Here is a 17,401-nt window from a genome sequence, read left to right as displayed (position 1 = left end):
CCCGGCGCGTCCCCGAGATGCCGATGCGCGTGCCTGGCGGTCGCGATGTCCGCCAGGCACTCGGAATCGGCGGCTACAGGGACAAGACGTGGAGCTCTGTGTGTAAACACAGAGCTCCACGTCCTGTCAGGGGAGAGAGGAGACCGATCTGTGTCCCTTGTACATAGGGACATAGATCGGTCACCTCCCCCAGTCACCCCCCTTCCCCCACAGTTAGAACACAATTCAGGTATACATATTAACCCCTCCCTCACCCCCTAGTGTTAACCCCTTGAATGCCAGTCACATTTATACAGTAATTAGTGCATATTTATCGCATTAATCGCTGTATAAATGTGAATGGCGCCAAAAACGTGTCAAAAGTGTCCGATGTGTTCGCCGCAATGTCACGGTGACAGTAAAAAAATCGCAAATCGCCGCCAATACTAGTAAAAAAATTAATAAAATAAAAATGCCATAAATCTATCAGCTATTTTGTAAACGCTATAACTTTTGCGCAAACCAATCAATATATGATCATTGCGATTTTTTTACCAAAAATATGTAGAAGAATACATATCGGCCTAAACTGAGGAAAAAAAACGTTTTTTTTAAAAAAAAAATTGATATTTATTAAATAAAAAAGTAAAAAATAGTGTTTTTTTTAAAAATTGTCACTCTTCTTTTGTTTATAGCGCAAAAAATAAAAACCGCAGAGGTGATCAAATACCACCAAAAGAAAGCTCTATTTGTGGGAACAAAATGATAAAAAAATTGTTTGGGTACAGTGTAGCACGACCGCGCAATTGTCATTCAAAGTGCGACAGTGCTGAAAGCTGAAAATTGGCTTGGGCAGGAAGGGGCGTAAGTGCCCGGTATGGAAGTGGTTAAAGAGCACTTATCCTTTTTACATTAAATAGATGTAAACATCATTCTCTTAGCATTGTAATTTTAGCTTTTGCAATAATAATGTAATGCGGTTGGTATAAAAAGTAATGGGGCACATGGAAAAGGGTATCTATGCCAGCATGATCACTAGATACAGCCATGTGCAATGTAGCACTCTTTTTAACACTGCATTCCCAGGTTCAGAATGTTGTGTATTGAAGTAGAGGTGTTTTGTCCCCTGCAGGCTCTCTTGAAGCAACAGCAGAGGGAGAAGGATCAGGGCGTCATGACCCTTGAGCTGCAGGAAAGGGTGAAGATTCTGCAAGGTGACAAGACACAGTCTGCTATTGACAAACAGGATATACAGCACTCTGCAGTCCTTTTGGAGAAAGGCAACAACAATCTGAGAAATGCATTGGAAAAGGTCAGTGTATAAACAGGACATTTTTCAGCATATAAAAAAAGGTGTCTTACCTGCCAATAGGGTTGCCACCTCATCCCTTTAAAACAGAACACATATGAATTCCACAGGTTCTGAGGCTAATTTAATTTAGATAAGGCTCCACTTGAGTTCAATTACCACCTTAATCAGCCACAGAACCTGTGTAATTCATATGTGTTCTGTTTTAAAGGGATGAGGTGGCAACCCTACCTGCCAATAACACAAAACTGTAAAATATATAATGCACTCTAGCATTCTAGCAATGTGTATAACAATGACATGGTGTTTGAAGGAGAAGTACAGCTAAAGCTTGTTTGGCTGTACTTCTCCTATGGATCATAGGAATGCAGTTCGTTTTGCACTCCTGTGACACGTTTTTAGCAGCGGCGGATGAAGTCTGCTCTCTGCTGACATCACAGAGTCGGTCCAGGCTCAGGCGTCATCATGACCATAGAGTCAGGATCCGCTCAGATCCCTGAACCGCCACCTGGCTCAGCCTCTTAGCAAGCCGCTGAGAGCCTGAGCTGGCCGCTTTCCCCCCTCCACAGCCCAGCGCTCCAATGAGTGCTGGGGGGGGGTGGAGCATAGAGCCACTGACTGACAGTCAGCAACTCTCTGCTCAAACCATTAACAAATCACACAGCATTAGCTTTTACCTATAATGTGTGTGTGTGTATATGTGATTGTGACAGTAGATTTTACATTTTCTGGGTTTAGAATTGATTTTCTATGTACATTTATATAAACACAGGAAAAATGAAAAAAAAAAAAGTCCAATTAATAAATTAGTACTGTTAACAGAACCACAACCAGAAATATCCACTTTGGAGTAAGAGCTGGAAGAAGGGCAGACATTTTAATCGTGAATTTATAGAACTCCTTGTTACCAAATGTTTTCACACTCAGTGTCCATGTACTTAAAGTAAAAGAGTGAAATTATTTATATATCCTATTAGATTATAACAAGAGCTTTCTAAAAGTGTTTCTTCACTTCTGATACCAATATGCTTTAAAAGGCAGTCACATATAATATAATGTTTGACTTTGAGTTAAACCTTGCCCCACTCACTCTCAATCTGCCTATATGGAAACCCAGACCTTTTGTCTCTTTCTTAACAGTAAGAATTTTTTTTATCAATAAAACATTTGTTTTATGATGCTTCCAGGTGCCTAAGATGGAAAAATAGACATTCAAACAAAGAACAGAAAAAATCTAGATCTAAAGGTAGAATTTTTTCGACAAAGTTCATATACAAAAGATCATTTAACCACTTAAGACCCGGACCAATATGCAGATAAAGGACCAGGCCCCTTTTTGAGATTCGGCACTGTGTCGCTTTAAGACCCCATTCACACCTCCGCGACAAAACGCCGGACGCTCGTGCCGCTGGAGGGGAGAATTCCCATTGCTGTCTATGAGATGGTTCACATCTCATAGACGCCGTACGCCTGTCGCCTGAAAAAAAGTCCCGGACCCTTTTTTTCAGGCGGCATTGGCGTTCGGCCATACAAAGCAATGGGAAGGCTTTGTTAAAAAAAAAAAAAAGTTACACACTCGCGGCAAAATACGCGGCGTATCTTGTCGCGGAGGTGTGAATGCAGCCTTACTGACAATTGCGCGGTTGTGCGACGTGGCTCCCAAACAAAATTGGCGTCCTATTTTTCCCACAAATAGAGCTTTCTTTTGGTGGTATTTGATCACCTCTGCGGTTTTTATTTTTTGCGCTATAAACAAAAATAGAGCGACAATTTTGAAAAAAAAACAATATTTTTTACATTTTGCTATAATAAATATCCCCCAAAAATATATAAAAAAAAAGTTTTTTTCCTCAGTTTAGGCCGATACGTATTTTTCTACCTATTTTTTGTAAAAAAAATCGCAATAAGCGTTTATCGATTGGTTTGCGCAAAATTGATAGTTTACAAAATAGGGATAGTTTTATTGCATTTTTTAAAATAATTTAGTTTTTTACTATTAATGGCGGTGACTGTGACATTATAGCGGACACATCGGACAATTTTGACATATTTTTGGGACCATTGTCATTTTCACAGCAAAAAGTGCTATAAAAATGCATTGTTTACTGTGAAAATGACAATTGCAGTTTGTGATTTAACCACTAGGGGGCGCGGAAGGGGTTAAGCGTGACCTCATATGTGTTTCTAACTGTAGGGGGGCGGGGCTGGACATGTGATGTCATTGATCGCCTTTCCCTATATCAGGGAACAGACGATCAATGACAGCGCCACTGTGAAGAACGGGGAAGGTGTGTTTACACACACCTCTCCCCATTCTTTAGCTCCTGTGACCGATCGTGGGACTCCGGCGGCGATCGGGTCCCGCAGCCGCGGTCACTGAGCTTCGGACCGGGTCGCGGGTGCACGCACCAGGCGCACGCCCGCGACCCACGCCTGGGCATTTAACAATCACGTACAGGTACGTGATTGTGCCCAGCCGTGCCATTCTGCCAACGTATATCAGAGTTAGGCGGTATTTAAGTAGTTAAACATTAAAATCCTGAATTTCAAATGATTGGACTACTAACTAATGCTGACTCCAGAAAGGGGCTTATTTCTCATGTATATGGGATGTCAATGACTAAGATACAAAATCATATTCTAATCCCTTCTAGGAAGAGATAGGAAAAAAATTTGGGCCCTTAATGAGAGACTTTTGGGGCTCACTCAACTGTTTATTCTTTATAGAGTTTTTTATACCCTTGCTAAACTGTATAGGTGGAGGCGTAAGGATATGGATGTATGCCCTAGATGTGCCAGGGGCCCGGCAGATTTTATCCATGTGATATGGCACTGCCCAAAACTCCATATAATATGTATTGGCAAGAGGTTGTGTCTCTCGTATCCTCCATATATCAAACTACTCTATTCCTGGACCCTAAAAGGTGTCTTTTCAATATCAATATAATTTGATGATATGGCACCTGATGAGGCAGTAGATCCTATAATTGGTTTGCTTCATATAGCACAGAAAGTATTTGCCCAAAAATGGATGTCCTCTAACCCTCCAACAACTGTGGAGTGGAAAAACCAAGTAAACATTGTTATCTCCTGAGAAAAGCTCATATCCCAGCATAGGAATTGTCCCATTGAGTTTGGAGGCACTAAATGCTCTTAAAGTCTAGATTTTACTTCTTTAAAGAGGTCCCATTGTAACACAAGCCATATGTAATCGATCAGTACTCTGGTCTATTTGTGCAAGTTTGGTTATGTTTAGGTTATTAGCTACATGTGCATGTTCATACAGTGTACCTTCCTTACTTGGAACATATAAGTGAATCTATAGTTATAATTTGATGTTATTGTTGTGTTCTCTACCTTGCTGCCAAACAATCTAATGTTTGCTAAATATGGGTATACGTATGCTTAAGAAAATTGCTAATAGCTTTGTTTTGGATTACTTGAACTGTCACTGTATGTCTGACTACCTTCTAAAGCCTCATACACACAGTCGGACTTTTTGCCAACAAACTTCAAAATGAGCAAGTTTGCAAAAAAATCCGACCGTGTGTACGCTCCATCGGACAAACTTTTTCGGTTTTTATCGGACAAAAGTTCGCTCTGAAAACGGACAAACTTTTCGCCAACTTTTGTACAAAGTGCAAATACGCATGCCCAGAACCAATGTTAAAATCAACCAACAATAGCAGAAGTTGACCAAAGGGTGGCAGCAAAGAGCAGAAAAGAGCTGAAAAACCATGTGATGTTGGGAAAGTTTTAGGAAAGTTTGCAGAAAGATCAGAGCGTGTGTAGGCTATGGGTGTGCTCGGCCAACTCCCTTCGGGCAAAAATCCAAGGAAAAGTTTGTTTGAAGTCCGATCGTGTGTATGAGGCTTTAGCTTGTAGTCTGTAACGTGCTGCTTATGGGGCTGTGTGTTTCAAACTTAAAACATTTATAAAAAAAGATTTGATTTAAAAAAAAAAAAAACTTTTTTCCAACCCCTATGTTATGATGTTTTGTGTCTTTGGTCAAACACACTTTTGTTTGAAAGATCGGCTACTTTTTTCTTTTCACATTCTGAGATCAAACCTGCTTTCCTTCACATCCCCTTTTCACTGTACTGTTTGAACTTCTAGCATACATAGTAATAGGGACAGACTGTTCTCCTCTTTTTTCCATTAGAAAGTTTTATTGAGAATCTTTTAAACCATACAAAACAAATCAAGGCATCCACCAAGACACAAGAACCTTTAGTCCCTTGGAAAGAGTCCATTAAGCCTGGACCTTAAAGGACCAGAAAATATTACTTTGGCAGTAAAAAGCTGTATACACAGTGAGAGTAGCTAAACAATCAAAACAAAATAATGCCAAAATGGTACAATAATATAACAATAATATGTGTACCCCGAGACCAAAGGGGGGGTGTCAGAAGGCCCTGGTACGAAGCATACATCCAGACTCAGCATGTTATCCAGACTAAGGTTCTTCAAAAGACCATACCAAGCACATATTCAGGGTGAACAACCGTTTGCATGTCGAGGTGTACAACAAGAGATTACAGGCCTGTAACTGTTCTACTTTTTTTTTTTGTAACTGTTCTACTTTTTATGGAATGAATAAACATCAAAGCTAAGATAATGGAGCAGTTTCTGTTAATATTTTACACAAGTTCCTCTGTTATAGCTCTGGTTATAAAAAAAAATTATTAGTATTGCTATGTGCCTTTTCTAGATTTCTAAAATGTTTGTGTCATTTGTTGTCAAGTCACATCTTTTACAGTTAAATGTAATGTTTTATGACTCATGCAGGTAAAACGTGAGCAGCTGCGTTTGGAGGAGGAAGTACAACGCCTCAGCATAGAGAAGGAACAAATCAACCAGTTGGTGATTTCCCTGAGAAAAGATCTGGCAGAATCACAAAGACAGAATCAGTACCTGGAGGTAACGTCCTGCATTTTTCACCAGCAGAGTTAGGGGCAGACTAAAATTTACCCTACATAAGATTTTTTATTTGCATTTCATTATACATGGTAGGAGATATCACAGATCTTTCATGTGCCAAAAACAATGAGATGGTGGTACCTATGGGACATGAACAATTGCAGGACGTGACCAGATGACGTAATATTCTCCCTTCTGTTTCAATATTTTTATTGGAATATTTTCACAAAAGAGAATACAAAAGTTACGACAAAGAATGTGGATCTTCCACCATGTAAAATACTTACAGAATGGGTAATAGTCCAATTATTTTTTAACATAAAAGAGCATAGAAAAGGCGTTCTTCCAAAATGAAAAACTGCACAGTCAGTATAGAATGCACTGTCAGTATGGGATAACCTCAAAACTTGTTCAAGACTCTAAGTGATGCATTAACAAGTCACATCTCAGTCCTTCTGCGCACTAAAGGACAGAGCAACTACATATTGCGCTTCCAAACTTAAGGTCGGCTCATTGACCACAATGGCTATACCTATGATGACAATTACAGGCCTCTTATCTTTTTAAGTGGGAGAACTTATTGGTGGCTGACTAAATACTTTTTTGCCCCTTTGTATCACTCATACCTAGCTCTTGAGCAATGGGGAGATCACCCAACACTTCCTGAATAGCGAAAATCTTTGTTGAGAGATTAGTAGACAAACGGAACCCATGAATATAAGGCTAGTTTAAAGGGGTTGTAAAGGTAAAAAAAAAAATCCCTAAATAGCTTCCTTTACCTTAGTGCAGTCCTCCTTTACTTACATCATCCTTCGATTTTGCTTTTAAATGTCCTTATTTCTTATGAGAAATCCTCACTTCCTGTTTTTCTGTCTGTAACTACACACAGTAATGCAAGGCTTTTTCCCTGGTGTGGAGAAAGCCTCTTGAGGGGGTAGGGGGCGAGCAGGATAGTCAGGACGCCCACTAACACACAGCTCTTTTCTCTATCTGCAAAGTAGAGAGCGTCCTGACCCTCCTGCTCGCCCCCTCCCCCCTCAAGAGGCTTTCTCCACACCAGGGAGAAAGCCTCCCATTACTGTGTGGAGTTAACAGACAGAAGAACAGGAAGTGAGGATTTCTCAGAAGAAATAAGGACATTTAAAAGCAAAATCGAAGGATAAGTGAAGGAGGACTACACTAAGGTAAAGGAAGCTATTTAGGGATTTTTTTTTGTTTACCTTTACAACCCCTTTAAGGCCTAATACACTCTGGACTATATAAAAATGTCAGTAGCGTTAGCTGTAGGATGAGTTTTGCAGTGTTTTTGCAGTAGTGTTTTTCATCATTTTTTTTGCAAAATTTTACTCCCACAAAAGCTTATGACTCAAAAGCGTTGATAAGCGCAGAATAGACACGTTTTTATCGGAGTTAGATAATTTTTACAGCTGAAAAACTGCTCTTATAACCCTCTAGTTCTGGGTGTTTTTTCCTGCCAGAAAACGCCCCAGCAAAAAAACGCTGATAACAGCCTATGTGTGCATGGACACATAGGATAATATGCTGAGGAATTTACTGGCTGTAGAAAAAAACACCTGAAGCCAAAAACTGCAGCTGTAAACATGTCCAATGTGCATGAGGCCTAAAAGTGATTATTCTCTTCACCAATATTATTATAACATATGCTGTACAGGTAAAATAGTAGTATTTCCATTGTCTACAAACAGGCCCAGATGACAGATCTGGAACGAGCTCATTCTCAGAGACTGATGGAAGTGAGTGTGAGACATCGGCAGGAGCTGGACGCTGAGAGCGAGAGGCTTCGCACAGCTCAGCAACAGGCAGAGATAACACTGGAGAACAGAGAGAGAGCACACAGGCAAAGGATCAGAGGCCTGGAAGAACAGGTAAACCAGTTTCCTACTGAGAAAGAAAAACCATATGGATGAAACCCCATGTTATTAAATATGTTCCATTCTGACAGGGATAGATGACAAGCAGATGTCTGTTGTGCTTCAATGGATCTATTGGATTAGAATATTTCAGTTTCTTTTGTTCAATAAAAAAAAATACTTGAATGATAATGACATTTCAATGATAATGTTAATCAGGACAAATAGAGAGGGTGGATCTCCCTTAAGGGGGTACAGAGAGCAATAAAAGCATAATAGGTGTTCTAATACATATCTACTATAGGCAAAACTTAAATAAAAAAGCTTTGCCTGTAGTTATACTTTAATGCTGTTAAAACACATATACTGTATGTTCCCTTATGAGTGTGTGAGGGCAAATTACAATTTATCAAAGAAAATATTTACCAGTAGTCAATGTGCAGAACACAGTTACTGTACATTATATCATGTTTTAGTGCTCCTTTGTCATTAGAGAGTCCACCTAGGTTGGTGAGACAACTTGACAGGTATATCGTATGAGTGTGTGATAATCTGGCGAATCCTAAAATGTAAGACAGGGTAAGCATGAATTAACCACTTGCCGACCGCGCCATAGGCATTTTACTGCTACAGCGCGGTCGAGTTATTCTGGGACGTCCTCCCAGAATCATCCGTGAGCGCCGGGTCTAGAAGACCCGGCGCATCACGGATCGCGGTAAATTGCCGCTGATAGCGGCCGTTTACCACGTGATCGCTCCGTCAAATGATGGAGCGATCACTTGTAAACAAACCGGCGTCATTTGATGACGCCGGTTCCTCCCTCTCCTCTCTGTACCATTCGGTACAGTGTGAGAGGAGGGGGGGGGAGCGGGGGTCAGCAGCAGCACTGAGGGCTGGATCTGTGACAACTGCAGTCACAGATCCAGCCATCCATCCCAGCTCAGCTATCCCTGCGCAATACTCTGCAATACCCCAATATTCTGCAATACCCTGCGCGATACTCTGCAATACCCCAATACTCTGCACGATACTCTGCAATACCTCAATACTCTGCAATACCCTGCACGATACTCTGCAATACCCCAATACTCTGCAATACCCTGCGCAATACTCTGCAATACCCCAATACTCTGCAATACCCTGCGCGATACTCTGCAATACCCCAATACTCTGCAATACCCTGCGCGATACTCTGCAATACCCCAATACTCTGCAATACCCTGCGCGATACTCTGCAATACCCTGCGCGATACTCTGCAATACCCCAATACTCTGCAATACCCTGCGCGATACTCGGCAATACCCCAATACTCTGCAATACCCTGCGCGATACTCTGCAATACCCCAATACCCTGCGCGATACTCTGCAATACCCCAATACTCTGCAATACCCCAATACTCTGCAATACCCCCCATACTCTGCAATACCCCAATACTCTGCAATGCCCCAATACTCTGCAATACCCTGCACGATACTCTGCAATACCCCAATACTCTGCAATACCCAAATACTCTGCAATACCCATTTTTTTAAAGCGCCCCTGTCCCGGTGTGCTCGCATGCAGAAGCAAACGCATACGTAAGTCCCGCCCACATATGAAAACGGTGTTCAAGCCACACATGTGAGGTATTTCTGCGAACGTTAGAGCGAGAGCAATCATCTTGGCCCTAGACCTCCTCTGTAACTAAAAACATGTAACCAATAAAAGTAATTAAAGCGTCGCCTATGGGGATTTTTAAGTAGCGAAGTTTGGCGCCATTCCATGAGTGTGCGCAATTTTGAAGTGTAACATGTTGGGTATCTATTTACTCGGCGTAACTTCATCTTTCACATTATGAAAAAAAATTGGGCTAACGTTACTGTTTTTTTTTTTTTACGCACAAAACATTTTTTTTTAACCACTTCCATACAGGGCACTTACGCACCTTCCCGCCCAAGCCAATTTTCAGCTTTCAGCACTGTCGCACTTTGAATGACAATTGCGCGGTCATGCTACACTGTACCCAAACAAAATTGGCGTCCTTTTTTCCCCACAAATAGAGCTTTCTTTTGGTGGTATTTGATCACCTCTGCGATTTTTTTTTTTTTTGCGCAACAACTAAAAAATGACTGAAAATTTTGAAAAAAAATAAAGTTTTTATTTTTTTCTGTTAATTTTTTTGTAAATAAGTTTTCTCTTTCAATTACGGGCACTGATATGGCGGCACTGATGGGCACCGATGAGGTGGCACTGATGGGCACCGATAAGGTAGTACTGATGGGCACCGATGAGGTGGCACTGATAGGCGGCGCTGGTATGCGGCACTGATGGGCGTTGGTATGTGGCACTGATGGGCACTCATAGGCGGCACTGATGGGCACTCATAGGCGGCACTGATTGGCACTGGGCGGCACTGGGCACTCATAGGCAGCACTGGGCACTCATAGGCGGCACATATGGGCACTCATGGGTGGCACATATGGGTGGCACTGATGGGTACTTATGGGTGGCACTGATGGTACTTATGGGTGGCACAGATGGGCACTGATAGGTGGGCACTGGGCATGGATTGGCACTGTGGGGTGGTACTAATTTTTTTTTGCCCATTTTTTTGTTGTTTTTGTTTTTAATTCCCTGGTGGTCCAGTGTGGCGATCCGAGGGGGGGCTGCGCTGATAAACAATCAGCGCAAACCCCCCCTGTCAGGAGAGCCGTCGATCGGCTCTCCTCTACTCGCGTCTGTCAGACGCGAGTGAGGAAGAGCCATCAACGGCTCTTCCTGTTTACATCGTGATCAGCCGTGATTCGACACGGCTGATCACGTGGTAAAGTGTCTCCGTGAGAGACACTTTACCTAGATCGGTGTTGCGGGGTGTCAGACTGACACCCCGCAACAACGATCGCCGTGATGCGCGCCCCCGGGGGCGCGCAGCGGCTCAGAATCCTGAGGATGTCATATGACGTCCAGTCAGGATTCTACAACCACTTTGCCGCCGTCAATCTGTCATTGGCGGGCGGCAAGTGGTTAAAAACACGCGTTCAAAAAATTTCTGCGAAAATACCATGCGAGATAAAAAGTTGTAACGGCCGCCATTGTATTCTCGAGGGTCTTTGCTAAAAAAGCATATATAATGTTTTGGGGTTCTATGTAATTTTCTAGCAAATAAATGATGATTTTTACATGTAGGAAAGAAATGTCAGAATTGGCCTGGGTGCTTTAGAACACCTGATGGTGCTCCTTGCATGTTTGGCCTCTGTATGTGGCCACGCTGTGTAAAAGTCTCACACATGTGGTATCGCCATACTCGGGAGGAATAGCAGAATGTGTTTTGGGGTGTAATTTGTGGTATGCATATGCTGTGTGTGAGAAATAACCTGCTAATATGACAGAAACTAGTTTTTATTTTTATTTTTTACAGAATTTTCAGTCGTTTTTCTTTTATAGCGCAAAAAATAAAAAACCCAGAGGTGATCAAATACCACCAAAAGAAAGCTCTATTTGTGTGAAAAAAAGGACAAAAATTTCAAATGGGTACAATGTTGTATGACTGAGTAATTGTCATTCAAATTGTGAGAGCACCGAAAGCTGAAAATTGGTCTGGTGAGGAAGGGGGTTTAAGTGCCCAGTGGTCAAGAGGTTAAAGAACTTGTCCTTGTAATCACAAGAGAATAGTGTTCTAGCAAAGAATACATTCAGGTACATTCACTTGCCCAGATGTGCCCTCATGAACCCAAATGAAGGTATTAGGAGATCTGCAGCAGATTTACAGCAAATGTAGCCAAACGGTTTAAGAAGTGTGAGTTTCCATAGGAATTTATGTATTGTGCTAGTTTAAAGTGCTGAATTGTGACGGGTGAATCATTGCAGCAAATGTAACAGCGATTGTTGCAGAAAGCATTATTTAAAAGGAAAACAAAAACAAGTCTAGATGTCATTTTTTTTTTTAAAGAGGTGAAATTGGCAGCAAGTAATGACATCAAACATGCTTTATTAATCAGCCAAATGCATTGTCAGCAAAAGTAAGGTAAATCTTGGGAGAAGCTGCCAAATCGAGCCATAAAGTATGGGTCATGAGGTCTTTCAGTCTCATAATTTCTTTAACCAGATCTTTCCATTCAGCTAGTAGGAGAGTTGGCACCGTTCTCTCTAGTACTTAATGATAATGCGATGGGCAACAGTTAAGACGTATCTAAAAAACCTTCATTTGGTTGGGGAAACTGTAACATCAACAGTAATCCTGTTTGCAGTTCTGCTCCTGGTTTTTCAGTGTTTCCCAAACTTGTCCTTGTGTCCTTAAATGATAGTTCATGTTTTGTGACTATGCCCATTTGAATTTCATTGTATACCAAACATAAAAACTGTTGGTGAGACTTGAAGAGAGTTTTGTGAAGCACAATTTTAATTTATCATAGTTGTTTATTTTTACAGGATTATGCCAGTGCTCTCTGTTCCTTATGTCATTTAATTCTGATTTCCCATGTTAGCAAGCAATGAACCGTGGACAAAGGGGTTGTAAATTCAAGACTACATGTTTTATATCTGGATTTTGTATGTTTATTTATGTTTTTATACTCTTCTAAGGAATGTATTAGTGTGTCCGCTCTACACGGACATGTGTTCTCTTATGTTGGCCAATTACATGACATTTTTTTTCATCATCTTTCACTGGGGAAAACAACCACATCGTTTACAGGTTTTGAGTGACCCACCAATTAATGTTCTGGTGGCAATATATTACATTTATTGCAGCACCATTGCATTTTTGATCTGTTTACACCCAATTTTACATGTTTGGTTGATTGAAACTAATGCCGAGTACACACTGTGATACATTTGCCTATATGTCTCAGTTTACTGCTCCCTGCTAGCCAGGTTATTGATGTGCTAATGTCCCCTCACTATTTCTAAAGGTTAATTGATCTATTGTGTTGTGTGAAGGAGAGCTGGGTTTAAGTGGCTTGGGTTAATTATTCTGATTGCTTCATTGTGGTAATTATCTCTCTATATGCGGCGTCGAGCGGTCTGGTTGATGTATTCAGTACAGCTAGTGCTCAGCGTCATTGATGTCATTGTCTAAAGAAAATGTGTTTCAGCATCGGCCCCGTCGTGTCTACCTAGTCATCTGTATGGAAGCCCCAGTGTGAGGGGGGCGGAGATTTGTCATTGTAACAGTTTTGGAAATGACATATAAGCTGTGTGTGTTATAACATTAAAGTCTGTGTTGTTCAAGCAGTAAGCTGGTCTCATGTGTGGCTTTCTGGGCGATTCCAGGGATATCCCTCCTCGTGGAATATTGGGGTGATTTTCGTTATGGGAAGAAGGGAACGTTGACGGGGATAGCATACCGATACCGTCACAATTGGTGGCAGCAGTGGGATTTTTCCCTTCTATTCCCCTTCACACCCGGATTCCAAGCAGACACTGGAAGAACTACTGGAAGTTCGTGGAAGGATTGCTAGCAACAAAACCAAGCGGGTCATCATAGCAGAATCAATGGAGCTAGACCAGGAGGACGGGATTGCAGCAACGCCAGCAGTACAAGAGATGGAGACACCAGTGATTCAGGAGGAGGAATCGCCAGCCAACAAGCTAATGAGAGAGAAGCTAGCGTGGTTCGGCCCGAACCCAACGCCAGATGTGGTACTGAAAGTGATGGACATGTTAGTAAACGCAGAACTACAGAAGGATAAACAAATAAGAGACGCAGAACTACAGTTAAAACTGGCAGCAGTCCAACAAGCAGCCGCACCTTCTACGAACAGTGAGATGCAAGGAAGATTCCGTTTAGCGCTTTTAAAGCTTTTGATGAAAAGGACTGTGAGATTGATAACTTCCTGGCGGATTTTGAGCGACAATGTAACCTGCACCGAATAGCTAGAGGAGACTGGGTTGCAATATTGTCAGGCAAACTGTCAGGCAAAGCTTCTGATGCTTTCCGGACCGTGCCAGATCAGGATATTCATAGCTACGCCCGGGTTAAAGAAGTGCTCCTGGCTCGTTATGCAGTAACCCCAGAGTCCCACCGACAGAAGTTCAGGGACTCACGCAAAACCACGAAAGACTCTTATGCGGAATGGGCATGCCAATTGTCCCGGTCGGCCTCTAACTGGGCTAACAGCAGCCAGGCCACCACCGCAGAGGACATTTTGCAACTAATGCTCCTGGAGCAATTTTACAATCACATCCAGACGGACGTCAAGGATTGGGTGAGAGATCGCAGGCCCATGACTCTACCAGAGGCCGCAAAGTTGGCGGATGAATATGCAGATACTCGCAAGACGAACCAGGTCACACCACAGGAACAACCTCCACCACAAACGGTGCCCTCACACCCACCAACCGCTAGATACCAACCTCCTAACAGACCGGTGACATCTAGCCCTCGCTATCATCGCCAGGAGGGCAACGAACAACGCTGCTTCCGGTGCAAACAGCTGGGTCACTTCAAGCAGAATTGCCCCATGAATGACAACACCAGGTCAAATTGGTCTCAACCTGGGTACCGCCCACCAGCAGCAGCCCATTGTGTAGACTCGGCTTGGGATCCAAAGGAGCTGGGTCAGGAAGAACCATTGGGCACCCCTTACGAAGCCCTCATGGTACAATCTGTTATTACGGACAACAGGGAACACCATTGTCAGCTGGTCATGGGCGACAGCCCTGAGCCGGAGGGGCCCTGGAGGGAGCTGGGCAGAAAGAGGCACCGCCGGCCACCCTTCAAGAAGAAGAGGTCCTGGAAGCCGTATAATAAGCTGACCTGGGAGGAGAAGAAGCGACTGGAGGAGAGGGAGTCGCAGCGGGCATCCCAGATGCGTGCCGAGATGTTCGCCAAGGGCCCACCGGTGGCCCCTTACACCACCACCCAGTTCCTGAGGATGAAGGACCACGTGGAGAGCCTGCAGGACATGAGCAAGCAGGAGCTGATCCGTGAGTACATAGAGCTGGAGGAGTGCATAAGCCGCATGGAGGAGGAGAACAACCACCTGAGGTCACAGCAGCATGAACTGGAGATGGAGCTGGAGAAGCTCCAAGAGGAGAACCGGCGGCTGCGGAGGGAGCAGGGGGTGGCTGACCTTATGGGGCTCTGATTCCCCTCCCCCCCCCCCCGGACTCTGAGCACCAGTGCTACAGCATTTCAACAAATATAACTTTTTCTTTTTATGAATCTCCTGGGATTGTCACTTCAGAGCCATAACCTGCCCCCTCCCATAGCGGGACACCTAGACGGCGGCGCACAGACCCATTCGCTGTCTTCACACTGACTTCTGGTGACTTTGCAGATCGCACAAAGACTTGGGGACTGACCGGCGTGTGATCTGACGACCCGGTGACATACCTGAGTCTGAAGCAGTTGCCAAGGGAGGTCAGTCATGCCAAACGGAGTTAACCTCTGACTAATAGCTCTGAACCCGTCAACCCTACTGGACCAGGGAAGGTCCAACCGGGTTTGCCGGAGCAGGGAGCAAAAGGGGGGCCATTGTGATACATTTGCCTATATGTCTCAGTTTACTGCTCCCTGCTAGCCAGGTTATTGATGTGCTAATGTCCCCTCACTATTTCTAAAGGTTAATTGATCTATTGTGTTGTGTGAAGGAGAGCTGGGTTTAAGTGGCTTGGGTTAATTATTCTGATTGCTTCATTGTGGTAATTATCTCTCTATATGCGGGGTCGAGCGGTCTGGTTGATGTATTCAGTACAGCTAGTGCTCAGCGTCATTGATGTCATTGTCTAAAGAAAATGTGTTTCAGCATCGGCCCCGTCGTGTCTACCTAGTCATCTGTATGGAAGCCCCAGTGTGAGGGGGGCGGAGATTTGTCATTGTAACAGTTTTGGAAATGACATATAAGCTGTGTGTGTTATAACATTAAAGTCTGTGTTGTTCAAGCAGTAAGCTGGTCTCATGTGTGGCTTTCTGGGCGATTCCAGGGATATCCCTCCTCGTGGAATATTGGGGTGATTTTCGTTATGGGAAGAAGGGAACGTTGACGGGGATAGCATACCGATACCGTCACACACACGATCATTTTTCGGCATGAAAAAAACTTTTTTTTTCAAAAACGTCATTTAAAATGATTGTATGTGGGCTTCACATCATTTTTCAGGTTCTGAAAAACGACAAAAAAAATTATTCGAACATGCTGCATTTTTTTAACGTCTTTTTAAACTATGTCGTTTTTCGGGTTGTAAAAAATGATCGTGTGTGGTCTAAAACGACGAAAAAAAACGTGCATGCTCAGAAGCAAGTTATGAGACGGGAGCGCTCGTTCTGTTAAAACTACCGTTCATAATGGAGTAAGCACATTCATCACGCTGTAACAGACAAAAAAGCGCAAATCGTCTTTTACTAACACGGAATCAGCTAAAGCAGCCCAAAGGCGAATGGAACTTCCCCTTTAAAGTGCCGTCGTACGTGTTGTACGTCACAGCGCTTTGCTAGATCATTTTTTTTAAACGATGGTGTGTAGGCAACATAGTTTTAATGATGAAGTTGGGAAAACGTTGTTTTTTAGACATGCTGAAAAACGACATTTTCTTTCATGCTGAAAAATGATCGTGTGTACTTGGCATAAGAAATTCTTAAATTATGAGTGACAGATTTCTGTAGACTATTCTATTGCATTTACTAATTTGTCAGTTAAAGGTTGATGAAAAGATACAAGTGGCCAGCATATCAGTCTATCTATGTTGATTTACCCTTTAAAATTCCAACGCTTGATATTTCTGAGAAATGCAAGGAATAACATAAACAGCTGTATTAGTGATAGTTATAGGCGTATTCCTGAATCAAAAATGGAGGGAATAACAGTAATTCAGACCTTATAAACAGTAATACTGCAGTAAGCATTTATAGGTACTTATGTTTTTTTTTTTTCCTTTTAATTTGATAGGTGAGCACTCTACAGGAACAGGCAGAACAGGAGTTGAAACGTAGACAACAAGCCTTACGTTCCGCCCATTAGCCTGGCAGAGAAGAATATATACCTGAAGTACTGAAGCTGTATACGGAAGCTACCTGTAGCTAGATGAGTTGTTGACAATCTTGTGTAAAGAGGAAAGTCAAGAAATCTAAATGTATTTTTGTTATATTTATATAGACATAAAAAAATGGCTATTAAGGGAAACCTGTACTGAGGAAAACATTGGCTTGCCATTGTTGACCTTCCCTTTTGAAAGTTCTATTTTTGTTGCTGTCATACCGATCCAATGGCTTCAGTGCTTTTTCAATTTCTGAATTGGAACATTTCAGAAGTTCTGACTTTACTGTGACTTTGTTTGCTGCATTCTTGTTCTATGTGAGTGACTCATAAAGTATTGGAGCCAAAAACAGCCAAGGAGCTAGC

The 17,401-nt window shown here is 42.6% G+C and overlaps 1 protein-coding gene across 2 annotated transcripts in view; it reads left to right on the top strand.

Annotated features, from left to right (window-relative positions):
* LOC120936507 (rootletin-like) overlaps positions 1–17,152 on the top strand; it is a 167,164-nt gene extending 150,012 nt beyond the window's left edge. The window contains exons 33-36 of one of the 2 annotated variants that reach the window (XM_040348920.1): positions 1,112–1,291; positions 6,077–6,208; positions 7,915–8,094; positions 16,949–17,152. In XM_040348920.1, coding sequence (XP_040204854.1) covers positions 1,112–1,291; positions 6,077–6,208; positions 7,915–8,094; positions 16,949–17,020 — 564 coding nt within the window. In that variant the 3' untranslated portion in view covers positions 17,021–17,152. The remainder of the gene's footprint in view (positions 1–1,111; positions 1,292–6,076; positions 6,209–7,914; positions 8,095–16,948) is intronic. The other variant, XM_040348921.1, reaches the window with a different exon arrangement.
* Positions 17,153–17,401: the final 249 nt, after the last annotated feature.

This window comes from Rana temporaria, chromosome 4 (assembly GCF_905171775.1).
Source record: "Rana temporaria chromosome 4, aRanTem1.1, whole genome shotgun sequence".
NCBI lineage: Eukaryota > Metazoa > Chordata > Amphibia > Anura > Ranidae > Rana > Rana temporaria.
Note: the sequence above shows the minus strand (reverse complement) of the source record. Positions and strands in the feature narration are given on the sequence as shown.